The 26,918-nt window shown below is 50.0% G+C and overlaps 1 protein-coding gene across 1 annotated transcript in view; it reads left to right on the top strand.

The window, feature by feature from the left end:
* SRD5A2 (steroid 5 alpha-reductase 2) overlaps window positions 1-9,411 on the top strand; it is a 236,723-nt gene extending 227,312 nt beyond the window's left edge. Inside the window, exon 5 of the mRNA XM_077486285.1 lies at window positions 9,077-9,411. Coding sequence (XP_077342411.1) covers window positions 9,077-9,143 — 67 coding nt within the window. The 3' untranslated portion in view covers window positions 9,144-9,411. The remainder of the gene's footprint in view (window positions 1-9,076) is intronic.
* The last annotated feature ends 17,507 nt before the right edge of the window (window positions 9,412-26,918 follow it).

Genomic DNA, 26,918 nt, shown 5'->3' with positions numbered 1-26,918 from the left:
AGCGCAGGGCCCCCCCTGCCCTAAAGCACCAACCCCCCACGTTGAGGGCATGTGGCATGGTATGGTCCAGGATGGGGGCACTCGCTCGCCCCCCTTTCCTGACCTGCCGGGCTGCATGTTCGGATAAGGGTCTGGTATGGATCTTGGAGGGACCCCCATGCCATTTTTTTTGGTGTGGGGTTCCCCATAAGATCCATACCAGACCGAAGGGTCTGGCATCATCTTAGGGGGGAACCTCACGCAAATTTTCTTTTTACATTTTCGCTGGGTTCCCCCCCCAAGATTCTCAGTCGCACCGCAAGTCTGTAGGTCAAAGTTGGTTGTAAGGGTTTACAACCACTTTAAAACACTGAACAACATATTATAGAATCTGGCACATAAGACAGAGTGTTTTTACATTTCTGCACTTGGGCACTAGCACTTTTATTCTTTTAACAAATGTTTGATACTATTGCCAATATTGTCACGTTTATATGGTATGGTGAATTTTGATTCAAACACTGCGGATTTGTACTAGGCACCTATCAATTTTTTTTTTTTTTCTGAGAGAATTATTCATACACCATCTTGTTTCGGGTGGAGCGCCACAGCTACCAATATTGCTTTGTAAGAATTAGGGGGGACTGGGGGGCTGCTGCACACAGAAGGTTTTTTACCTTCATGCATAGAATGTTGTGCCTTTACAACCACTTTAACCACTTACAGACCGGACCATTTTGCTGGTCAAAGACCAGACCACTTTTTGCGATTCGGCACTGCTTCGCTTTAACTGACAATTGTGCGGTCATGCGACGTGGCTCCCAAACAAAATTGGCGTCCTTTTTTTTCCCACAAATAGAGCTTTCTTTTGGTGGTATTTGATCACCCCTGCGGTTTTTATTTTTTTTGCGCTATAAACAAAAATAGATCGACAATTTTGAAAAAAACGCATTCTTTTTTACTTTTTGTTATAATAAATAGCCCCCAAAAATATATAAAAAAACTTTTTTTTCCCTCAGTTTAGGCCGATACGTATTTTTCTACATATTTTTGGTAAAAAAAAATCGCAATAAGCGATTATTGATTGGTTTGCGCAAAAGTTATAGCGTTTACAAAATAGGGGATAGTTTTATGGCATTTTTATTAATCATTTTTTTTTACTAGTAATGGCGGCAATCAGCGATTTTTTTTGTGACTGCGACATTATGACGGACACATCGGACATTTTTGACACATTTTTGAGACCATTGTCATTTATACAGTAATCACTGCTATATAAATGCAGTGATTCCTGTGTAAATGACACTGGCAGTGAAGGGGTTAACCAGTGGGTGGCAGTGTAGGGGTTAAGTGTTCCTAGGGGTGTGTTACTAACTGTGGGGAGCTGGGCTTTCATTTAGTGAACACTGATCTCTGCTCCAATCACATGGAGCAGAGATCAGCGTCACTAGTTGCTAGGCAGAATGGGGAAATGCTGTTTACAACAGCATTTCTCCGTTCAGCCGCCCCGTGAGACAATCGCGGGTATGCCCGCGGCGATTGAGTCCACGGGACCCGCGACCGGACTCGCGGGGGTCCCGACCGGCACGTGAGCGTGCCACCGGCGGCACGCTTGTGATGGCAGGGCGGCAATAAAGATTGGACGCACCTGTACGCCAATATGCATGCCCGTGCCATTCTGCCGATGCACATCGGCGTGCACCGTTCGGGAACTGGTTACCAAAGAATGTGCTGTACTTAGAATGCAGTAGTCAAGAGTAGGAAATGTAACACTGACGTAGCAATTTGGCTGTATGCTATGCACACAGCCACATCTGCTGCTGTGCTCATATAAGCACCCATTTCCATCTTAATGATATAATACTTTAGCTTACCTTCCAACCCATGCATCTCAATGACCAGACATCCCCCGCATTCCTACATCCTCATTTCAGCCTGGCTGCTCCTCAGCCAGGCCCCTCTGCAGGGCCGGCGCTCCCACTAGGCGAACTAGGCAGTCGCCTAGGGCGCACTGCCGCCTAGGGGCGCAGCCACAGCCTTGGTCTGCTCCAGAGGATCAGTTCCCTCTTGGCGAGTGGTGCAGACTGTAGCAGGAGGTGGCTCCATATGGCCGGCTGTAGAGTTGCTGGGCGGGGGAGCAGGCAGATCTCACCCTTTGGACTAAGCCAGGGATGACCATGCGGATGTCCAGCAGCCATGGGTGTCAGCTCTCTGGCCGCCCCGCCTCCCTCCCTGGTTGATGTGCAGCCATTGGAGGAGCAGGGCGGGCGGCATGGATCCACCCAGGCCTGGACTAGCTATAGGACAAACGCAGGGCCGAGGCTGCCGGGCCACTTGTCTTGGAGGAGCGAGGACCCAAAAGCAAAGCTTTTCCTGCAGCTCATCCAGCCTCTCCGCGGCCGCCGCTGGAGCGGGGTAGCGGGGGGGTGGATCAGCTGAACGGGGGTGGAGCTGAAGGAGGTCTCCCGGACGTGACACGGACTGCCGCCCGCTGCCTGACATGTGGAGGAAGCGAGAAAGAAGTGCACCAAGGTAAGAACTTGTCAGGTGGTGGGGGGAAGCGCTGGGGATGAAGGCTTCCAGTCAGAGCTTATCTTTGGTGTGTGATCCCATCCCATCCCCTGGCCCCATCCCATCCCCTGGCCCCATCCCTCCCCCTGGCTCCCTCCCTCCGCCTGGCTCCCTCCCTCCACCTGGCTCCACCCCATCCCCTGGTACCATCCCTCCACCTCGCCCCATCCCTCCGCCTGGCTCCCTCCCTCCACCTGGCTCCATCCCATCCCCTGGTACCATCCCTCCACCTCGCCCCATCCCTCCGCCTGGCTCCCTCCCTCCGCCTGGCTCCCTCCCTCCGCCTTGCTCCCTCCCTCCACCTGGCTCCATCCCATCCCCTGGTACCATCCCTCCACCTCGCCCCATCCCTCTGCCTGGCTCCCTCCCTCTGCCTGGCTCCATCCCTCTGCCTGGCTCCCTCCCTCTGCCTGGCTCCCTCCCTCCGCCTGGCTCCATCCCATCCCCTGGTACCATCCCTCCACCTCGCCCCATCCCTCCGCCTGGCTCCCTCCCTCCGCCTGGCTCCCTCCCTCCGCCTTGCTCCCTCCCCCCATCTGGCTCCATCCCATCCCCTGGTACCATCCCTCCACCTCGCCCCATCCCTCTGCCTGGCTCCCTCCCTCTGCCTGGCTCTCTCCCTCTGCCTGGCTCCCTCCCTCTGCCTGGCTCCCTCCCTCTGCCTGGCTCCCTCCCTCCGCCTGGCTCCATCCCATCCCCTGGTACCATCCCTCCGCCTGGCTCCCTCCCTCCGCCTGGCTCCCTCCCTCTGCCTGGCTCCCTCCCTCCGCCTGGCTCCATCCCATCCCCTGGTACCATCCCTCCACCTCGCCCCATCCCTCTGCCTGGCTCCCTCCCTCTGCCTGGCTCCCTCCCTCCGCCTGGCTCCCTCCCTCCGCCTTGCTCCCTCCCTCCACCTGGCTCCATCCCATCCCCTGGTACTATCCCTCCACCTCGCCGCATCCCTCTGCCTGGCTCCCTCCCTCTGCCTGGCTCCCTCCCTCCGCCTGGCTCCCTCCCTCCGCCTGGCTCCCTCCCTCCGCCTTGCTCCCTCCCTCCACCTGGCTCCATCCCATCCCCTGGTACCATCCCTCCACCTCGCCCCATCCCTCTGCCTGGCTCCCTCCCTCTGCCTGGCTCCCTCCCTCCGCCTGGCTCCATCCCATCCCCTGGTACCATCCCTCCACCTCGCCCCATCCCTCCGCCTGGCTCCCTCCCTCCGCCTGGCTCCCTCCCTCTGCCTGGCTCCCTCCCTCTGCCTGGCTCCCTCCCTCTGCCTGGCTCCCTCCCTCCGCCTGGCTCCATCCCATCCCCTGGTACCATCCCTCTACCTCGCCCCATCCCTCTGCCTGGCTCCCTCCCTCTGTCTGGCTCCCTCCCTCTGCCTGGCTCCCTCCCTCCGCCTGGCTCCATCCCATCCCCTGGTACCATCCCTCCACCTCGCCCCATCCCTCCGCCTGGCTCCCTCCCTCCGCCTGGCTCCATCCCTCCGCCTGGCTCCATCCCTCTGCCTGGCTCCATCCAATCCCCTGGCTCCATCCCTCCGCATGGCTCCATCCCTCCGCATGGCTCCATCCCTCCGCATGGCTCCATCCCTCCACCTGGCTCCATCCCTCCCCACCTGGCTCCATCCCTCCCCATCTGGCTCTATCCCTCCGCCTGGCTCCATCCCATTCCCTGGCTCCCTCCCTCCACCTGGCTCCCTCCCTCCACCTGGCTCCATCCAATCCCCTGGCTCCATCCCATCCCCTGGCTCCATCCCTCCACCTGGCTCCATTACATCGTTTGGCTCCATCCCATCGCCTGGCTCCATCCCTCCGCCTGGCTCCATCCCTCCGCCTGGCCCCATCCCATCCCCTGGCCCCATCCCATCCCCTGGCCCCATCCATCCGCCTAGCTCCATCCCTCCCCACCTGGCTCTATCCCTCCGCCTGGTTCCATCCCTCCGCCTAGCCCCATCCCTCCGCCTGGCCCCATCCCTCCGCCTGGCTCCATTCCTCCTCCTGGCTCCATTCCTCCACCTGGCTCCATCCCATCGCTTGGCTCCATCCCATCGCCTGGCTCTATCCCTCCACCTGGCTACCCCCATCTCCTGTCCACTTTGCTATATCCTCCCTCCACCTGGCTGCACCCCATCTCCTGTCCACCTGGCTCCATCCCTCCACCTCGCTCGATCCCTCCACCTGGCTACCCCCTCCTGTCCACCTGGCTCCATCCCTCCACCTAGCTGCACCCCCTCTCCTGTCCATCTGGCTATATCCTCCCTCCACCTGTCTGCACCTCCCCTCTCCTGTCCACCTGGCTGCACCCCTCTCCTTTCCTCCTGGCTGCACCCTATCTACTGTCCACCTGGCTTCATCCTTCCTCCCACCTGGTTGCACCTCCCCTCTCCTGTCCACCTCACTCCATCCCTCCACCTGGCTGCACCCCCCCTTTCCTGTCCACCTGGCTATATCCCTCCCCCCACCTGGCTGCACCCCCTCTCCTGTCCACCTGGACCAGTTCTGGTGCTAAAGTTATTGAATACATTTTTTTTGGGGGGGGGGGGGGCGCAAGTAGCTGGTCTCGCCTAGGGTGCAAAATAGTCTAGCACCGGCCCTGCCCCTCTGGTTCCCCATTAAAGAGCCATCACCAGCAATCTTACATTCTCCAAACGGTCAGCATGTCTGTCCTCTCGGACCTCGACCAAAAGGTTATTTACCTTTCCACTGGAAGCCACGCCCTAGAGGGTTTGCCTCCAACAGCTGAACACCTCCCACAAAGGGTGTGACCTCACAGCAGTAAACGGATGTGAATGCCCATATAAGGACAATACAATACAATACAATTCAGAAGAAGGTACCAATCACAGACATGTATACATTCAAATAGTCAGTGACGCAAACTGACTAAATGCTTTCAATAATGGAAACCATACAAAACCAATGAACGATGACTACAATTAAGCTGATAGAAATCCTTAACCACTTGCAGACCGGACCATTTTGCTGGTCAAAGACCAGACCACTTTTTGCGATTCGGCACTGCGTCACTTTAACTGACAACTGCGCGGTCGTGCGACGTGGCTCCCAAACAAAATTGACGTCCTTTTTTTCCTACAAATAGAGCTTTCTTTTGGTGGTATTTGATCACCCCTGCGGTTTTTATTTTTTGCGCTATAAACAAAAATAGAGCGTCAATTTTGAAAAAAACGCATTATTTTTTACTTTTTGTTATAATAAATATCCCCCAAAAATATATAAAAAAACATTTTTTTCCCTCAGTTTAGGCCGATACGTATTCTTCTACATATTTTTGGTAAAAAAAATCGCAATAAGCGATTATTGATTGGTTTGCGCAAAAGTTATAGCGTTTACAAAATAGGGATAGTTTTATAGCATTTTTATTAATAATTTTTTATTATTTTTTTTTACTAGTAATGGCGGCGATCAGCGATTTTTTATTGTGACTGCGACATTGTGGGGGACCCATCGGACATTTTTGACACATTTTTGGGACCATTGTCATTTATACAGTAATCACTGCTATATAAATGCAGTGATTCCTGTGTAAATGACACTGGCAGTGAAGGGGTTAACCAGTGGGTGGCAGTGTAGGGGTTAAGTGTTCCTAGGGGTGTGTTACTAACTGTGGGGGGGTTGGGCTTTCATTTAGTTAACATTGATCTCTGCTCCAATCACATGGAGCAGAGATCAGCGTCACTAGTTGCTAGGCAGAATGAAAAAATGCTGTTTACACAGCATTTCCTCCATTCGGCCGCTCCGTGAGACGATCGCGGGGATGCCCGCGGCGATCGAGTCCGCGGGTCCCGCGACTGGACTCACGGGGGTCCCGACCAGCGCGGGAGCACGCCGCCGGCGGCGCGCTCCCGATGGCAGGGCGGCATTGAATATTGTACGTACCTGTACGCCAATATGCCTGCTCGTGCCATTCTGTCGACGTACATCGTCGTGCGCTGGTCGGGAAGTGGTTAATATACATTGTTCCAGAGAACAATGTATACCTGGATTATTCTACACCTCCGTGTGGGTGGAAGGTTATCCACAGATGTGCACTGCCCATCTCCATGTGCTGATCAGACACAACAGAGACAATGAGCGCACATCCGCCTACAACCAATCCTTGTAGAGTAAGCATATGCCCCCAGACGATCGTCTGTACAGTGTACAGGGGCCCTTTTGCTGGCGGACATACCCCACTCCGCAAACATCTTTTTCCAATCCCAAGAAGTTATCCACTACCTAATGGATCTCAACCAGCGTCAGTCTGCCCCACTCAGCTCTTTTAGAGCAGGCTAGGGGAGAATGAACACAGGAGGACTCTTATGACAATACATATAATAAATACATCTAAAATTTTCCACAACAAAACACAGTGAGGAGAATTTATCAAAACTGTTGCATTCAGAATTTGGAACAGCTGTGCATTGCAACCAATCAGCTTCTATCTTCAGCTTGTTCAGCTATAAAAATAAAAGCTATGAGCTGATTGGTTTCCATGCACAGCTGTTCCAAATTCTATCTGCTCTAGTTTTGATAAATTCCCCTAAGGGCTAAGCAGACAGTTCCTGTGTGCTGAGCCACTTTTTGCTGCATCTGCATCCACCAGATTGCTTTACCTATAGAAATGGGTAGCACAGATCCAGGGCCAAATAGCAGGAAAGAGGAGATTTTGGGTAATTAAAAGAGAAGTATGGGAATTTTATTTATGACTCATACTTACCTAGGTATATGCTGAATCTGTCCCCTACCGGCTCTAAGGCTGAGAACTGAGTAATCAAACAGCCAATCACTCAGTTCTCAGTGCTCCCTAAGCAGAGAGCTGGTAACTGTCAGTCTCTGGCTCTGCTCCCCCCTGGTGCCCACTGAAACACTGGGCTGTGGAGCGGCTGAGAGGCTGAGCTGGGCGCCGGTCCAGGCATGTGAGCAGATCCCAATCATATCAACAATATGGTTGCGATCTTTCCCCAGCCTGGACTGATTCTGTGACATCAGCCGAGAGCAGGCTTAAGCCTGCTGTCAGCTGAAAATGGGTCACAGGATTGCAAAACAATCTGCACTGATGTGATCAACAGGTGAAGTACAACCAAACAGGCTTTGGCTGTACTTCTCCTTTAATAAATCTATCACACAACCTGTCTCTCTGCTCCTGTTTGGCATGACTTGCGAAAATTGATAAATGTCCCCATTTATGTTGTCCCCATTTGTGTGAATTTATGTTGTGAAATTATGTTGTCCCCATTTGTGTAGAGCCCAGGCAGGCTCTTCCTCAGCCCAGGCTTTAAATCCAGGCTTTCTCTCCATGAAGCTGGAAAGTCTTTTAGGCACCCTCTAGTCCAGAGGGCCTCCACGATCCCCCTCTCATAGTCCAGGGATTCCAGACACCTGCTGCCCTAGTGCAGGGCCTCCAGACACCCCCTCACCTAGTCTAGTATCTCCCTTGTCCCCCACCTATCCAGGGACCATTGCCACACCAACCACCATTTCCTAGTCAATGGCCTCCTCTGCACCCACCCCCCTAGTCCAGTGTCTCCTCTGCACTCCTCTGCTAGTCCAAGGCCTCCTTTACAGCTCACCCCAAAATAAAAGCTTCCTCTGCACCCTGCTCTCTCCGAAACCAGGTCCCTTATCAACCCCACTTTTCAAGTCTTGGGCCTCCTCTACATCCCCCAGTCCAGGGCCTCCGTTGTACTCCCCTCCTAGTAAAGGCCTCCTCTGTACCCCCCCACTCCAGCACCACCTCTGTGCCCCCCAGTACAGGGCCTCCTCTGCATCCCCCAGCCCAACAGGACCTCTTCTGCACCCCCCAGCCCAGGGCCTCCTCTGCACCCCCCATCAGCCCAGGGCCTCCTCTGCATTCGCCATCAGCCCAGGGCCTCCACTGCACCCTCCAGTCCAGGGCCTCCTCTAACCCCTCAGCCCAATGCCTCCTCTGCTCCCCCCCCCCCCCGTCCAGGGCCTCTTCTGCACCACTTCAGTCCAGGGCTTTCTTTGAAGCCTCCCCTTCTCTGGGATGCCTCACGCAGAAAAGACATAGGCTGTTTGGGCACTGGGCAGGACTAGGAGGGAGACCTGCTTGTCCATTACATTTGATCAGGCAGCAGTGACACACTTAGAGCAGCGGTTTCCAGTGAGGGTGGGAGCACCACCCCTGGTGGTACCCCCGTAGATGTGTCACCCGGGGCAAGTCACCCCCCTAGTTTTGGTCCTGCTTAGATTAATGCCAGGTGGGGGTGTGCCAAATATAGGATCCGCCCTTGGTGTAAAATGCTCTAGGTAATGCCCCTGCTTGGTTAAGGAGATTTTGACAAGCATCTATACAGCATCTATACAGCTTTGTGGATATCTCACTACATCAAGGACAGGTTAGCAAAGGGAGCCGGGTAGAGCAGGCCAAGGTACAATATAAGTATAACTGCACCAAAAATATATGGCTTTGGCAAGAGTTGCACTTTCCAGTCATACAAGTTTATGATAACACTTGTCTTTATACATTTGCTATTTATTTTAAAATGTGTTAACTTTAAAATGTCATGTCTTTTTTACAGGTTTTACCTCCTGGAGTTCAAACACTACCCCAGAGAAAGAAAAGCTGTAATACCTTTTATTTTCTAACCCTGTGAATGGAGATAATGGAATACCTGAGACTGGACATTTTAAATCCAACTTGTCAACATTTTTTTATGTCACATTTGAAATCGACCCTTCTATATTTTATATATCATTATAATGGTTTTAGAGGTATCTTGTCTGTTGTTTTGTATATCTGTTATAGACCATATGCTCTCAATCATTGGTACAAGTACCCCAAGGGGTGCATTTGTTCTTTGCAGTAAATTTATACAGCATTTTAAAATTGTAATAAATACATTTAAAAATAAAACGATGAGTAATTTTTAGTCATTTAAAGCAAAAAGATTTTTTTGGGGAACTGCTAAACACAAAAACGAGGGCTGTACCTACTTTGATGATGTTGAGAAGCACTGTTTGTAGAATATCATGTCATCATAGGGCAGTGATGGCGAACCTTGGCACCCCAGATGTTTTGGAACTACATTTCCCATGATGCTCCACTAGACTGCAGAGTGCATGAGCATCATGGAAAATATAGTTCCAAAACATCTGGGGTGCCTAGGTTCGCCATCACTGTCTTAAAGTAACCAACAGCACGGCAATTCATCCATAAATAAGCATTTATTTTGTCAGAAATTTGTATTCCTTAACAATAAAAGATAAGCACCACAGACACAAAGCCCGAAATACTGAAAAGTTTGTAATAATTAATTTCTTTATCTTTAAATTACTATCACAGGTCACTTGTGCTCTTGCCTCAATCCAGGCACGTTATTGTAATTAATGTATGTTTTTGTGAATTATGTTAGACTATAAGTTTTATTTGAATGACTCATTGAAATTTAATTTGAGTGGCTTTCTCTAACAAGTACCTTCATGTAACAAAATTACTAAAACAATGCTGTCAGTGATTTTCCCCTATGAAAAATACAGAACATGCTGAAAATCAACAGGGATGGCGAGGGAATCTGTCCAGGTTCAATTCCTAGAAGGTTCAATCAATCCTGTTTAAAACTTGGCAAACCTGAACGTAGTAGCAAATCCCACTGAAGTGTATGAGAGGGTGAGGGGCATACAGCATCCATAGTTTTAGTAGTGACATGTTTTTTCTTTATGCTCAGTTCACACTGGCCTACAGCCTGGATTCGGGTGCACCTGTTCCCGCACCCACAGCCAAATTGCGCTTTTCTTCCAAAACGGGTGGGGCTGCCATTCATTCTGAATGGCACCCCTACACATCTCAGCCCGAAGCACATTTGCAGGTACGGAAACCACAGGGAAATTACATTGGTCTAAAAGAGCATGCTGTTTTCCTGCAGCCACACTTTTAAAAATGAGCATGCACCTTTTTCCTGCGGGAAACGCGGGTACAGTAGCCCATTCAAGTGAATGGCCTGCCATGTCTGAGGAAACACGGGCTGCGAGGCCCGTAAAAGTGTGAACCTAGGTGAAAGAAATTGTCCTGTTTGCTGAGCTTGTCCATCTTCTCATTTGATGCAAAACTGTCAGACTGCAGGCCAGTTTCTATCAAGTTCTTGTTAAGACTATAGACGATACAGTAGACATGGGCGCCGTCAATAAATTAGTTTCGCTCTGTTCCGTTACGGTTCGTATTAAAATTAATTCGTACTTCGTATTTCGTGTCCGAAATTCAATTTCAATTCGTACGAAATAAGAATTGTCGTTAGGTTCGTTAACTTTTACGAACGTTCGTTACGATGAATTTAAAGGCAAAAATATACCTCAATTTGACAGTCGATGCTGATGGAAGTTTGGTTTTCATCCGAAATATGAAATTCCGTTGAAGAATTTCCTATCCGAAATACGAATTTTCGTTAGATGACTTCCTCCTGGGGATTCGTAAACAAAAGTTCGTATTTTGTACAAAATTCGGACGCATGGCAATTCGTATTTTCGAATCCTCCCGGACGTACGAATTTAGGGAAATTCGTACGAATTTGAGATTCGTACGAAACGAATCGCACATGTCTACGATACAGTAGTGCAAGATTGGCCAGCAGTATAATGGTATGTTGGATACTTATATAAATAAAGAATTTGCAAAAAAAGAAAAATGCTAGAGATAAACAATACAAGTAGGGGTTTTACTACAAGAATTATGATGCTGCAGAAAATATATCAGTGTATAACTGACCAGAAGTAAGACAGAATTAAAGTGTCACTAAACCCACATAAAAAAACCTATCAATAAATGCTGTATTACATGCAGGTCAAACTCACTCAGTCGCTATGGGATTCCTTTTCTGTACTTTGCTAAAAAAACAGGTTGATCCTGCTGTTCTCTACCTCCCCCATTTGATCATGTCCCCAATCAGTTGCAGTTGCAATAACCAGCTAAACACAATGGGTGGGATATTACATGCAGATTGATGAAGGCTTCACCTCCCTCTTTTTTTTTTGCAAAATCTTTTTTATTGAATTTTTCAATAGCATAGAAAATTGCCCACAGAAGGGCCAACAGTACCCACACAGGGGCAAAATCTCTGATGCGGCCACAGACCACAGCAGGGCACATCAGGTAACACAACATAATCGGTCTGCCTCTGAAGCAACAACATGCCTCAACCAGGCAGACCGATAACAAACAAAACTTAACTTATCTAAACCCCACTGTGGGGAGAGGTTAAAAGCAGGAGAATCTTTGCTCAATAGCATAAATGCAGGATAACATAACATAGAAATACTTGTAGTACCTGGGTCAGTCTATTACCAATTTACCATATTATAACCTTAATGTTGGTCTAAGGCAGGGGTGCCCAACAAGTGGCCCGCGGAGCCCTCTGATGTGGCCCGCGACCTCCTTCTGTTGAATGGCAGATTGTCAAGCCCAGATCTTGGGTTGCAGACCCGCCATCCCAGAGCATCTGTGTTGTTAATGATGCCGGCAAAGCAAGCAGCTGTGGAGCAGAGCTGTATAAGCTGATGCTTCCTGTATAGCGCCGTCTCATGCCACAGGTGGAGTGATACCAAATGCACTCTGCCGGGATAGAAACAGCAGGCGATACCTGAATGGAAGACTGTTATTAAAGGTCAGTTTATTACTAAAATTGCAGTGTATATATGGGAATATCTGTGCAGTGGTTACTGGGCTACTTTCAAACTGATCCACAGGTACAGTGCACCTTCAGGTTACCTGCACTGAGGCAAAGACTTCTGTTATTACCTGCGGGTTTGGTGAGCTTTCAGAAAGTGCACCACACCTGCAGGCTAATAGAAGTCTATGGCAAAGTGTAGCTAACCCACAGGAAAGACACAGGTGCACTGCGCTGCATTAGGCTGGATTCACACCTATGCATTTGTAGTGCATTTTGCAGATTTGCACTACAGAACGTGTTCCATAGGAAACCATGTTACATGGACTGTAGTTCAAATCTGCAAAATGCAAAAAGCACAAAAAAATGCATAGGTATGAATCAGGCCTTACTATGAAAGGCCCCTTTCACACAATCGGTACAACTCAATCGGACCCTGTATTCACCTCTATGAAACGGCAAATGTAAACATATTTGTGTCCTTTTACACCCGCCTACCTCCAATCTGAAAAACAAACAAACAAAAAAAAAACAGAAGGGCATCAATCCCCTTCTGTCAGGGTGTATTGGATCGGAAGGACCCATAGAGTAGAGTGGGCTGTGTCCATTCAAGCTCTGCTCAGACCTGTCATCCGCCTGCTCTACTCATTGTGGCCCCCGACCGGTTTCCAAGTCACTTAAGTGGCCCTCACTCTTCAAAAGGTTGGGCACCTCTGGTCTAAGGGTTAGTTACTGCATCAGTTGCTGTAGTGCTATCGTCTAACCAACAGGTCCACACCTTCTCAAATTTTCGTGGGCAACCCCTGCCCTCGTAGGTGGCTCTATAAAGGGGCAAACTGGCATTCACTAGACCCTTCCAGAACTTGACAGAGGGGGGAGATGATTGCTTCCAATTCATTGTGATGGCCTTACGTGCATAGTGCAGTAGTAAGGATATGAGTATATTCCTACCTCTGTGGATTGACATCTGTTCCACCAGCCCCAGCAGACAATATTTAGGATCATAAGGAACACTAGTCTTAGTGATATTAACTATCACCTGGAGAACTTCCTTCCAGAACTGACATCTATAAGCATGGGCGATTTGGAGATACCTGAAATGAGCCCGTACAGGCACATTAAATTTTGTACGCAATACATGAAAGGGAGCAAGCTCCCCATTGGTGATAACATGCTCCAGAGTCAGTATTTTGTATCTGGCCCAGGCCTGTAGATCTGGGATAGTGGTTAACTGTGGTAGGTTAGGATTCAGCCAAAGGGGGGTGTGAGGAGACCAGGTGTTCGGCAGGGATGCTCTTAGCGCCTCTCCCACCTTCCACGTCCTCATAGTGGTGCGCATAGAAGGGGTAAGGCGATGAGGTGCTTTTGGCCCCCTGAATATCAACCCTTTCAAGGAATCCAGAGACCCCACTATAGCCGCCTCCAACACCGTAGCAGAATTGGTCAGATCTGGCTGCAACCACCAGTGGATGGTTACAAGCTGAGTGGCCAAGTATTTGTGGCAGTCCGGGAGAGCCAAGCCCCCACTATCCACAGGCCTGGTCAGAGTGGTATACTTGAATCTAGGTGTTCCAGACCCCCAAATAAATGAGAGGAAAAGTTGTTTAGATTAAAGAAGGTTTTATTCAGCCATTGTGGGGGAATTCCTAAATATGTACGTTAGTTTGGGGAGGACTTTCATTTTTAGAAGGTTAATGCACCCAATGAGGGAGAGGGGAAGATTGTCCCATACCCTTAGTTTGGATTTAATCCCTATCAGAACAGGTTCAAGGTTAAGCCGTACAAAATCCCCGCTCTCCCTTGAAATAATATCTAAATAGGTAAACCTATCCACCCATTGAAGCGGGGTAGAGGGGGACGAGGAGGATCTGGCCCCCTTGTCCACAGGGAAAAGCTGAGACTTATGCCAATTCACCGTTAACCCGGTGAAGACGGAAAAATCGTCCATGATTCTGAGTGCGCCCGCAAAGAATCACCAGCATCATTTAAAAAAAAAAAAGCCGTAAATCATCCGCGTAGAGAGTCACTCTCTCCTCCAGCCAGCCCACCCTAAGTCCACGGACCTCGGCCGAGCATCTGAGGGCCTCCGCAATAGGTTCTATTGCCAGGGCAAACAAGGACGGGGAGAGAGGGCATCCCTGCCTGGTGCCCCCCTGCAGGGGGAATGAAGGATCACCTCCCTCTTTCTAAGCAAAAAAATGTCACCAGCATACCAAGGATCTCCAGAGTAGGTCCAAAGCTTTAATCAGCAATAACATCATTACAGCAGATAGCAAAGTTTCAGAGCTACGCAGGACCCAGGGGCGTAACTATAGGGGGTGCAGCAGTTGCGACCGCAACCGGGCCCTGTGATGCAGGGGGCCCATGCAGCCCCCTCTACATATGGCTGCTCTTTAGTTGTGCATTCCCCGCATGACCTGTGTCCTCAGCCGGCTCCTCAGAGTACCCCTCTCCTGCTCCATGCATTGCCGCTCTGTCTGATGTCTATTCTCCCCAGCCAGAGTCCCGCCCACCCCGAGTCCGGCCCACACTGCACTACATAATTCTCCCTGGTAAACAAACTTTAAGCACACAGATGTAGTGCAGCCCTATGAGAGCCGGCTCCCCGGAGGACACTGCAGGCTTGTCTGCCAGCCCCCCCTCCTCCCCCGTCATACACAGATGATGAAAGGTCTTTCTGGGAGATATGCTGATCGCCCGTCCAGCACACTGGATGGAGCCCAGGTCAACATGGATGAGTGCGCGGCCTACAGCATGGTCATGGTGAGTGAAAGGACCCCATCCCCCACACACCATTACATACCCCCTCCATCTCCCCCTGGGGACAGGGACCCCTTCTCACGTGGGGACAGGGACCCCCACCTCCCCTGGGGACAGGGACCCCTTCTCACCTAGGGGCAGTAACTTCATCTGCCCTGGGGAAAAGGACCTCATCTCTTCTGGGGACGGGGACCCCATCCTGCCTAGGGACAGTCCCCCAATGGGGCACCTAGAAATTAAAAAAATAATAATAAAAAAAAACTACTGATACCAGTGGTGGAACTACAGGGCTCACAAAGGTCATACCTGTGTTCCACCGCTGGACTCGGAGGGAAGGGCCCTGGCTGGGGTTCAGGGTTTCTTGCTTCATGGTTTCTTGCATCGGGGCCCTGAAGGTTCTAGTTACGCCACTGGCAGGACCCCTTCATCAGGCATTATTCCAGGGGTAGCTAACCTTTTGAGCACAGTGTGCTGAAAAATATCTTCAAAGAAATTGAGAGTGCCGATTTAATTACAAAAAAATGTCAACTTCCCACTCAATCACAAAAAGGATTTTTTTATAAAGTAAATGCTGTAAACTACTTGAGTAGTAGTGAGAAATTAACATCCTGCACTCCTCTTCTCAGATCAGCTCCAATTCCTGCAACTCCACGCTTCAGATCAGCTCCAATTCATGCACCTTCACACCTCAGATCACTTTCCCCCCTACAAATCTGTTTCACCACTGTAACCCCCTGCACATCTGCCCCACCACTGTACCACTCTGCACATCTGCCCCACCTCTGTACCCCCTGCTCATCTGTCCCACCACTGTAACCCCCTGCTCTTCTGTCCCACCACTGTAACCTCCTGCTCTTCTGTCCCACCACTGTAACCCCCTGCTCATCTGCCCCACCACTGTAACCCCCTGCTCATCTGCCCCACCACTGTACCACCGTGCTCTTCTGTCACACCACTGTAACCCCCTGCTCATCTGCCCCACCAATGTTCCCCCTTTCACATCTGCCCACCGCTGTACCCCCCTGCTCTTCTGTCCCACTGCTGAACCCCCTTCTCATCTGCCCTAACACTAAACCCCCCCCGGTCATCTTTCCCACCACTGTAACCCCATTCTCACCTGGCCCAGCACTGAACCCCCCCTCCCTGCTCATCTGTCCCACCACTAAACCCCCTGCTCATCTGCCCATCACTGTACCCCCCTTGTTTTCTGTCCCACCACTGAACCCCCTTCTGATCCCTCCCACTACTGTACCTATTGCACCACTGTACCCCCTTACTCTTCTGTCCCACCACTGTAACCCTGCTGCTCATCTGCCCCATCAATGTACTCCTTTTCTCATCTGCCCCACCACTGTACCCCCCTGCACATCTGCTCCACCAACGTATCCCCATGTTCTTATGTCTCACTACTGAATCACCTTCTCATCTGTCCTAACACTGAACCAATCTGCTCTCTGCCCCACCACTGTAACCCGCTTTCTCATCTGCCCCATCAATGTACCTCTTGCACATCTGTTTCACCTCTGTTCCCCCTGCTCTTATGCCCCACCTCTGTTCCCCCTGCTCATCTGTCCCATCAATACACCTCCTTTGACATCTGACCCACTGCTCTAGCTCCTGATTTTCTTTCCCACCACTGAACCCCCTTCTTATCTGCCCCAACACTGAACCCACCTGCTCATCTGTTACACCACAGTAGCCCCCTTCTCATTTGGCCCAACACTCAACCCCCCTGCTCATCTGCTCCATCACTGTACCCCCCTGCTCTTCTGTCCCACTGCTGAACCCCCTTTATATCTCTTCCACCATTGTACCTCGCTGCACATCTACCGCACCGCTGTACCTCCTGCTCTTCTGTCCCACCTCTGAAACCGTTCTGCTCATTTTCCCCACCGCTGTACCCTCCTGCTCATTTGCTCCACTGCTGTACCCTCTTCTCATCTATGATATGCATCGTTTGCAAAGTGGTGAAAGGAAGCAGAGATGAAACACATCTACCTGTCCTGGCACACTCATCCTGCTGATCCATCTCTTGCATCCAGCCCACATGCTTGTAAGTAAGGATGAGCCGAATACCCCCTGGTTCGGTTCGCACCAAAAATTTGTGCAAACTTTAGAACCCCATTAAAGTCTATGGGACTCGAACGTTCAAAATCAAAAGTGCTAATTTTAAAGGCTAATATGCAAGTTATTGTCCTAAAAAGGGTTTGGGGATCCGGGTCCTGCCCCAGGGGACATGTATCAATGCAAAAAAAGTTTTAAAAACTGCCTTTTTTTCGGGAGCACTGATTTTAATGATGCTTAAAGTGAAAAAAAAAAGTGAAATATTCCTTTAAATATCGTGCATGGAGGGTGTCTATAGTATGCCTGTGAAGTAGCACATGTTTCCCGTGTTTAGAACAGTCCCTGCACAAAATTACATTTCTAATGGAAAAAAGTTATTTAAAACTGCTTGCGGTTTTATTGTAATGTCTGGTCCCCACAATATGGATGAAAATCATTGAGAAAAATGGCATGGGTGCCCCCCCCCCCCCCCGCCCATTACCAGCCCCTTTGGGTCTTGTATGGATATTAAGGGGAACCCCGTACCCAAAATAAAAAAAGGAAAAGCGTGGGGCCCCCAGGCCCTATATACTCAGAACAGCAGTATACAGGTGGTGCAAACAAGACAGGGACTGTAGGTTTGTTGTTAAGTAGAATCTGTTTGTAATTTTGATCTGGTACATTTTTAAAGTGTAGCTTCAGTCAAAAAATCTATTTTTAAGCTTTTTGGAAAACATAGGGAAGGGTTATCACCCCTGTAACATTTGTTTTGCTGTCTGTGCACCTCTTCAGAAGATTTCACCTCACCTTCTGTCCCAACGACAAATGTTTTTTGGGGTTTTTAGTAAAACAGGGATTGGGATAAAGCATCAGTGGAGAGGATACACGTTTTTCCCATATCAACTCTTACAGGAGAGAATTTCCCTTCCTAGGGATAGATTTCATCGCACTTCCTGTTGTCTCCTTCCGTTTGCAAGTAGGAGACGTTTGTAAGTTGGATGTTTGAAAGTAGGAGCCTGCCCTATATGCTCTGCAGAAATTTGAGCCTAAGGTGTTGGTGTTGCCACAACACTGTAAGCCCTCAATGTGACTCTTGGTGGGCCCTGCTGTGAACTATTATATCAAGAATTGTAATTACATGACATTGTTGAACAGTGGTAGAAAAATTGGGCCTTTGGTGGTGGTGTCATAGCACTGTCCTCACAGTTACTCTCGGTGGGCGCTGGAACGGGCCCTGCTGTGAAATATTATATCAAGAATGGTAATTACATGCACCTATTGAACAGGGGCACAAAAATTGGGCCTTAGGCACTGGTGCCACAACACTGCAACACCTCACAAAAACTCTAGTTGGAGAGCAGGCATGAGCCCTGCTGCAAAGTATTGGACCAAAAATTGTAATTACATGCCCCTGTTAAACAGGGGCTGAAAAATTGGGCCTTAGGCACTGGTGCTGGTGTCACAACACTGCAACCCCTCACAGATACTCTAGTTGGAGCTCAGGAATGAGCCCTGCTGCAAAGTATTGCATCAAAAATTTTAATTACATGCCCCTGTTAAACAGGGGCTGAAAAAATGGGCCTTAGGCACTGGTGCTGGTGCCACAACATTGCAACCACTCAAACAAATATTGTAGTTAAGCGCAGCAACGAACCCGCCTACAAAATATTGCATCAAAAATTGTAATTACATGCCCCTAAACAGGGGCTGAAAAATTGGGCCTTAGCCACTGGTGGCGGCACCCAGAATCAAAAATGTTCTTACCAGCTATCAGCATGATCATTGAGGAGGAAGAGGATAGTCACTCAGCATAACAGGATAGTCAGTCAGCATCAGCATAGGCAGTCTTGAAGGGATGTGACATTTAAAAAAAAATTATTCGGTTACATCAGCATCAGGTGCTTGGTAGCTGGTGGTGATCCAAGACTGATTAATTTTTATGAAGGTCAGTCGATCAACCGAGTCGGTGGACAAGCGCACCCTGTGATCAGTTACGAAGCCACCAGCAGCACTGAATGTGCGTTCCGAAAGAACGCTGGATGCAGGACAGGCCAGTAGCTCAACTGCATACTGTGCAAGCTCTGGCCAGTGATCCATCCTCAAGACCCTGTAACCCAGAGGATTTTTGGTGGGAAAGGTGTCCAGGACTGATCTTGCCCCTAGGTATTCCTGCACCATGTAAATCAGACACTGGCGATGGTTGCTAGAATCGATCATACCTTAGGGCTGCAGACTAAAAAATTGTTTGAACGCATCGGTCAGATGGCCACCTTCTCCACCGCTCTTTCTGTGACTGACCGAAGCCTCAGCAACACGTTGTCCAGGACCAGAAATTTGTAACCTCCCAGTCTCTGGGAACGCGTTGCACAGACCTTTCTGCAAGGCCTCTCGAGGAGGTTTCATCCTCTGTGATGGCAAGATAAGGTCAGCAACCTTACCCTTGTAACGTGGATCAAGGAGGGTTGCCAGCCAGTAATGATCCCTCTCCTTGATCCGATGAATACAAGGATCCTTCCCCAGGCTTTGCAGGATCAGGGAGGCCATGCAGTGTAGGTTAGCTGAGGCATTTGGTCTGGAGTCCTCTGGGTCACTAAGGAGGACATGATCCGAAGCCACCTCCTCCCAGCCACATACAAGTTCACAGGTTTCTTGGGACTGTAAATGATCCCTAAAAGACTGCTGCTGATGCTGAGTGCCAGGCTCCACCTCCATGCTGACACAATCCTCCTCCTGTGTGATCGGCGGGCCCCCAGGAACACTGTGTGGATAAAGGGGGCCTTGCGAGGAAAGGAAGTCCTCCTCTTCCTGCCTCTGTTCTGCCTCAAGCGCCCTGTCCATTATTTCACGCATCGTGTGCTCCAACAGGTGGACAAGAGGGACAGTGTCACTGATGCATGCACTGTCACTGCTCACCATCCTCGTAGCCTCCTCAAATGGTGACATGACAGCGCATGCATCCCAGATCATGGCCCACTGGCTTGGGGAAAAAAAAACAAGCTCCCCTGACCCTGTCCTGGTGCCGTAGTTGCACAGGTACTCATTGATGGCCCTCTGCTGCGTGTGCAGCCGCTGTCACAGTCCATCTGAGTACCAGAGTACCTAAGTACCTGTCACAGCCCATCTGAGTACCTGAGTACCTGTCACAGTTCATCTGAGTACCTGAGTACCTGTCACAGTTCATCTGAGTACCAGAATACCTGTCACCAGTAGACATGTGCAGAGTAAAATATTTCGTTTCGGAATTTCGTTTTCGTCTGAAAACTTAATTTATTTAGTTACTCCCGAAATTCGTTTTTATTTATTTCATTTTTCGTTCAAAAATTGCATTCGTCCGAAAATCCACATGAATCACGGTCGAATCTGTCTTTGAAGGCTTATGGTGTCTGTCGAATGTATAAAGAAGATTCGACGGAGCTAGTATATAGCATACTTTAGAACCCTATTAAAGTCTATGGGACTCCAACGTTCAAAATCTAAAGTGCTCATTTTAAAGGCTAATTTGCAAGTTACTGTCCTAAAAAGTGTTTGGGGACCCGGGTCCTGCCCCAGGGGACATGGATCAATGCAAAAAAAAGTTTTAAAAACGGCCGTTTTTTCGGGAGCAGTGATTTTAATAATGATTAAAGTGAAACAATAAAAGTGTAATATTCCTTTAAATTTCGTAGGGGGGGGTTGTCTATAGTATGCCTGTGAAGGGGCGCATGTTTCTGGTGCTTAGAATTGTCCCTGCACAAAGTGTCATTTATGCAGGAAAAAAAGTCCTTTAAAATCACTCGCAGCTATAATGAATTGTCGGCTCCCGTAATACAGAGAACACTCATTGAAAGTCATTGATAAAAAAATAAATAAAAAAAAAAAAAAAAAAGCGTGGGGGTCCCCCAAATTCAATTACCAGGCCCTTCAGGTCTGGTATGGATATTAAGGGGAACCCTGCCTCAAATTTAAGAAAAAATTTGACGTGGGGTTCCCCCTAAATATCCATAACCAGACCCTTCAGGTCTGGTATGGATATTAAGGGGAACCCCGCGTCAAATTTAAAAAAAAATTGACGTGGGGTTCCCCCTAAAAATCCATACCAGACCCTTTATCCGAGCACGCAACCTGGCAGGCCGCAGGAAAAGAGGGGGGGACGAGAGAGCGGCCCCCCCTCCCTCCTGAACCGTACCAGGCCACATGCCCTCAACATTGGGAGGATGCTTTGGGGGTCTGTGACCCCTCAAAGCACCTTGTCCCCATGTTGATGAGGACAAGGGCCTCATCCCCACAACCCTGGCCGGTGGTTGTGGAGGTCTGCGGGCGGGGGGCTTATCAGAATCTGGAAGCCCCCTTTAACAAGGGGACCCCCAGATCCCGGCCCCCCCCCCTGTTTGAAATGGTAAGGGGGTACAAAAGTACCCCTACCATTTCACAAAGAAAGTGTAAAAATTTTTTAAATAAAACAAACACACTTTTGAAAAATTCCTTTATTAAAAATAAAAAAATAAAAAAAAGATTCCAGCGGCGGTAATCCACTCTTGCTATCCATCGACGGACGGTCATATCTCCAGCGATGTCTCATGTCATCCAGCGCAGCGCAGCATCCTTCTTCTGTCTCCGTGGAGGAGACACTACAGACATTCCGGCGGCTGACGTTTCTTATATAGGGTGGGCGGGGCCACCCGTCACCTGACCCCGCCCCCCTCTGACGCAAGGGGAAACCCGGGGTTCCCTGTGACGTAGGGGTGACCCCGCCCCCCTCTGATGTAACGGAAACCTGCCTGTGTTACATCAGAGGGGTGCGGGTCACCCCTACGTCACAGGGAACCCCGGGTTTCCCCTTGCGTCAGAGGGGGGCGGGGTCAGGTGACGGGTGGCCCCGCCCTCCGTATATAACAAACGTCAGCCGCCGGAATGCCTGTAGTGTCTCCTCCACGGAGACAGAAGAAGGATGCTGCGCTGCGCTGGATGATATTAGACATCGCTGGAGATATGACCGTCCGTCGATGGATAGCAAGAGTGGATTACCGCCGCTGGAATCTTTTTTTTATTTTTTTATTTTTAATAAAGGAATTTTTCAAAAGTGTGTTTGTTTTATTTAAACATTTTTTACACTTTCTTTGTGAAATGGTAGGGGTACTTTTGTACCCCCTTACCATTTCAAACAGGGGGGGGGCCGGGATCTGGGGGTCCCCTTGTTAAAGGGGGCTTCCAGATTCTGATAAGCCCCCCGCCCGCAGACCTCCACAACCACCGGCCAGGGTTGTGGGGATGAGGCCCTTGTCCTCATCAACATGGGGACAAGGTGCTTTGAGGGGTCACAGACCCCCAAAGCATCCTCCCAATGTTGAGGGCATGTGGCCTGGTACGGTTCAGGAGGGAGGGGGGGCCGCTCTCTCGTCCCCCCCTCTTTTCCTGCGGCCTGCCAGGTTGCGTGCTCGGATAAAGGGTCTGGTATGGATTTTTAGGGGGAACCCCACGTCAATTTTTTTTTAAATTTGACGCGGGGTTCCCCTTAATATCCATACCAGACCTGAAGGGTCTGGTTATGGATATTTAGGGGGAACCCCACGTCAAATTTTTTCTTAAATTTGAGGCAGGGTTCCCCTTAATATCCATACCAGACCTGAAGGGCCTGGTAATTGAATTTGGGGGACCCCCACGCTTTTTTTTATTTTATTTATTTATTTATTTTTTTATCAATGACTTTCAATGAGTGTTCTCTGTATTACGGAGCCGACAATTCATAATAGCTGCGAGTGATTTTAAAGGACTTTTTTTCCTGCATAAATGACACTTTGTGCAGGGACAATTCTAAGCACGGGAAACATGCGCCCCTTCACAGGCATACTATAGACAACCCCCCCCTACGAAATTTAAAGGAATATTACACTTTTATTGTTTCACTTTAATCATTATTAAAATCACTGCTCCCGAAAAAACGGCCGTTTTTAAAACTTTTTTTTGCATTGATACATGTCCCCTGGGGCAGGACCCGGGTCCCCAAACACTTTTTAGGACAGTATCTTGCAGAATCTTTTCTCTCTGTCAAATCTTTTTTCTCTGTCGAATATTTTCTCTATACAATCTTGGACTAATAGAGGTAAGGTTAGGCACATTCGAACACAGGTTCTATAGACACAGATTGTTGTCAGAGTCATGTCGAATCTCCTATTCTATATCGAACTGTTGTAACAATGAAAACGAAAATAAAGCATTTATTTATGTTGGATCTTTCGTTTTTCGGATTTTGTGCTTTCGTTATCGTTTGTCAAAACGAAAACGAAAATAGCTGAAATTCGGACGAAAATGCATTCGGACGAAAACGAATGCACATGTCTAGTCACCAGCCCGTCGGAGTACCCAAGTACCTGTCACCAGCCCATCAGAGTACCCGAGTACCTGTCATCAGCTCATATGAGTACCCGAGTACCTGAGTACCTAACAGCCCATCTGAGTACCTGTCACAGCCCATCTGAGTACCCGAGTACCTGTCCCAGCCCATCTGAGTACCCGAGTACTTGAGTACCTGTCACAGCCCATCTGAATACCCGAGTACCTGTCTGCGCTTCTGAGTACCCAAATACCTGAGTACCTGTCAGCCCATCTGAGTACCCGAGTACCTGAGTACCTGTCACAGTTCATCTGAGTACCTGAGTACCTGTCACAGTTCATCTGAGTACCAGAATACCTGTCACCAGCCCGTCGGAGTACCCAAGTACCTGTCACCAGCCCATCGGAGTATCCGAGTACCTGTCACCAGCTCATATGAGTACCCGAGTACCTGTCAGCCCATCTGAGTACCTGAGTACCTGTCACAGCCCATCTGAGTACCCGAGTACCTGTCCCAGCCCATCTGAGTACACGAGTACCTGTCACAGCCCATCTGAGTACCCGTGTACCTGTCAGCGCATCTGAGTACCCAAATACCTGAGTACCTGTAAGCCCATCTGAGTACCCGAGTACCTGAGTACCTGTCAGCCCATCTGAGTATCCGAGTATCTGAGTACCTGTCCCAGCCAGTCTGAGTACCCGAGTACCTGTCCCAGCCCAACTGAGTACCCGAGTACCTGTTCCAGCCCATCTGAGTACCCGAGTACCTGAGTACCTGTCACAACCCATCTGAGTACCGAGTACCTGAAAACTTGTCCCAGCCCAATCTGAGTACCTGTCACAGTCCATCTGAGTACCTGTCACAGTCCATTTGAGTACGTGAGTACCTGAGTACCTGTCACAGCCCATCTGAGTACCCAAGTACCTGTCAGCCCATCTGAGTACCCGAGTACCTGAGTACCTGTCACAGCCCACCTGAGTACCCGAGTACCTGTCACAGCCCATCTGAGTACCTGTCACAGTCCATCTGAGTATCCGAGTGCCTGAGTACTTGTCCCAGCCCATCTGAGTATTAGAGTACCTGAGCACCTGTCAGCCCATCTGAGTATCCGAGTACCTGAGAATCTGTCCCAGCCCATCTGAGTAACCAAGTACCTCAGTACCTGTCCCAGCTCATCTGAGTACCCGAGTACCTGTCCAAGCCCATCTCAGTACCTGAGTACCTGTCACAACCCATCTGGGTACCCGAGTACCTGAGTACCTGTCACAGCCCATCTGAGTACCTGAGTACCTGTCACAGTCCATCTGAGTATCCGAGTACCTGTAACAGCCCATCTGAGTACCTGAATACCTGTCACAGTTCATCTGAGTACCCGAATACCTGTCACCAGCCCGTCGGAGTACCCAAGTACCTGTCACCAGCCCGAGAACCTGTCAGCCCATCTGAGTACCCGAGTACCTGAGTACCTGTCAGCCCATCTGAGTACCCGAGTACCTGAGTACCTGAGTACCTGTCAGCCCATCTGAGTACCTGAGTACCTGTCCCAGCCCATCTGAGTACCCGAGTACTTGAGTATCTGTTACAGCCCATCTGAGTACCGGAGTACCTGTCAGCCCATCTGAGCACCCAAGTACTTGAGTACCTGTCAGCCCATCTGAGTACCCGAGTACCTGAATACGTGTCAGCCCATCTGAGTATCCGAGTACCTGAGTACCTGTCAGCACATCTGAGTACCTGAATACCTGAGTACCTGCCAGCCCATCTGAGTACTCGAGTACCTGAGTATCTGTCCCAGCCCATCTGAGTACCCGAGTATCTGAGTACCTGTCCCAGCCCATCTGAGTATCCGAGTGCCTGAGTACTTGCCACAGCCCATCTGAGTACCTGAGTACCTGAGCACCTGTCAGCCTATTTGAGTACCTGAATATCTGTCCCAGCCCATCTGAGTATCCGAGTATCTGAGTACCTGTCCCAGCCCATCTGAGTACCCGAGTACCTGTCCCAGCCCATCTGAGTATCCGAGTACCTGTCACAGCCCATCTGAGTACCCGAGTACCTGTCCCTGCCCATCTGAGTACCTGAGTACCTGTTACAACCCATCTGAGTACCCGAGTACCTGAGTACCTGTCACAGCCCATCTGAGTACCTGTCACAGTCCATCTAAATACCCGAGTACCTGAGTACCTGTCACAGCCCATCTGAGTACCCGAGTACCTGAGTACCTGTCCCAGCCCATCTGAGTACCCGAGTACCTGAGCACCTGCCAGCCCATCTGAGTACCTGAGTACCTGAGTATCTGTCCCAGCCCATCTGAGTACCCGAGTACCTGTCCCAGCCCATCTGAGTACCCGAGTACCTGTCCCAGTCCATCTGAGTACCCGAGTACCTGAGTACCTGTCACAGCCCATCTGAGTACCCGAGTACCTATCAAAGTCCATCTGAGTACCCGAGTACCTGAGTACCTGTCACAGTTCATTTGAGTACCTGTCACAGTTCATCTGAGTACCCAAATACCTGTCACCAGCCCGTCAGAGTACCCAAGTACCTGTCACCAGCCCGTCTGAGTACCCGAGTACCTGTCACCAGCCCATCTGAGTACCTGTCAGCCCATCTGAGTACCCGAGTACCTGAGTACCTGTCAGCCCATCTGAGTACCTGAGTACCTGTCAGCCCATCTGAGTACCTGAGTACTTGTCACAGCCCATCTAAGTACCTGAGTACCTGTCCCAGCCAATCTGAGTACCCGAGTACCTGTCCCAGCCCATCTTAGTACACGAGTACTTAAGTACCTGTCACAGCCCATCTGAGTACCCGAGTATCTGTCAACCCATCTGAGTACCCGAGTACCTGAGTATCGGTCCCAGCCCATCTGTGTACCTGAGTACCTGTCCCAGCCCGTCTGAGTACCCGAGTATCTGTCCCAGCCCATCTGAGTACCCGAGTACCTGTCACAGTCCATCTGAGTACCTGTCACAGTCCATCTGAGTACCCGAGTATCTGTCAGCCCATCTGAGTACCCGAGTACCTGAGTATCTGTCCCAGCCCATCTGAGTACCTGAGTACCTGTCCCAGCCCGTCTGAGTACCCGAGAATCTGTCCCAGCCCATCTGAGTACCCGAGTACCTGTCACAGTCCATCTGAGTACCTGTCACAGTCCATCTGAGTACCCGAGTATCTGTCAGCCCATCTGAGTACCCGAGTACCTGTTACAACCCATCTGAGTACCCGAGTACCTGAGTACCTGCCACAGCCCATCTGAGTACCTGCCACAGTCCATCTGAATACCGAGTACCTGAGTACCTGTCAAAGCCCATCTGAGTACCCGAGTACCTGAGTACCTGTCCCAGCCCATCTGAGTACCCGAGTACCTGAGCACCTGCCAGCCCATCTGAGTACCCGAGTACCTGAGTATCTGTCCCAGCCCATCTGAGTACCCGAGTACCTGTCCCAGCCCATCTGAGTACCCGAGTACCTGTCCCAGTCCATCTGAGTACCCGAGTACCTGAGTACCTGTCACAGCCCATCTGAGTACCCGAGTACCTGTCACAGCCCATCTGAGTACCTGAGTACCTATCAAAGTCCATCTGAGTACCCGAGTACCTGAGTACCTGTCACAGTTCATTTGAGTACCTGTCACAGTTCATCTGAGTA

Source organism: Lithobates pipiens, unplaced genomic scaffold (genome assembly GCF_037356315.1).
Source record: "Lithobates pipiens isolate NorthernLeopardFrog02 unplaced genomic scaffold, aLitPip1_a1.2 Scaffold_18, whole genome shotgun sequence".
Lineage (NCBI taxonomy): Eukaryota > Metazoa > Chordata > Amphibia > Anura > Ranidae > Lithobates > Lithobates pipiens.
Note: the sequence above shows the minus strand (reverse complement) of the source record. Positions and strands in the feature narration are given on the sequence as shown.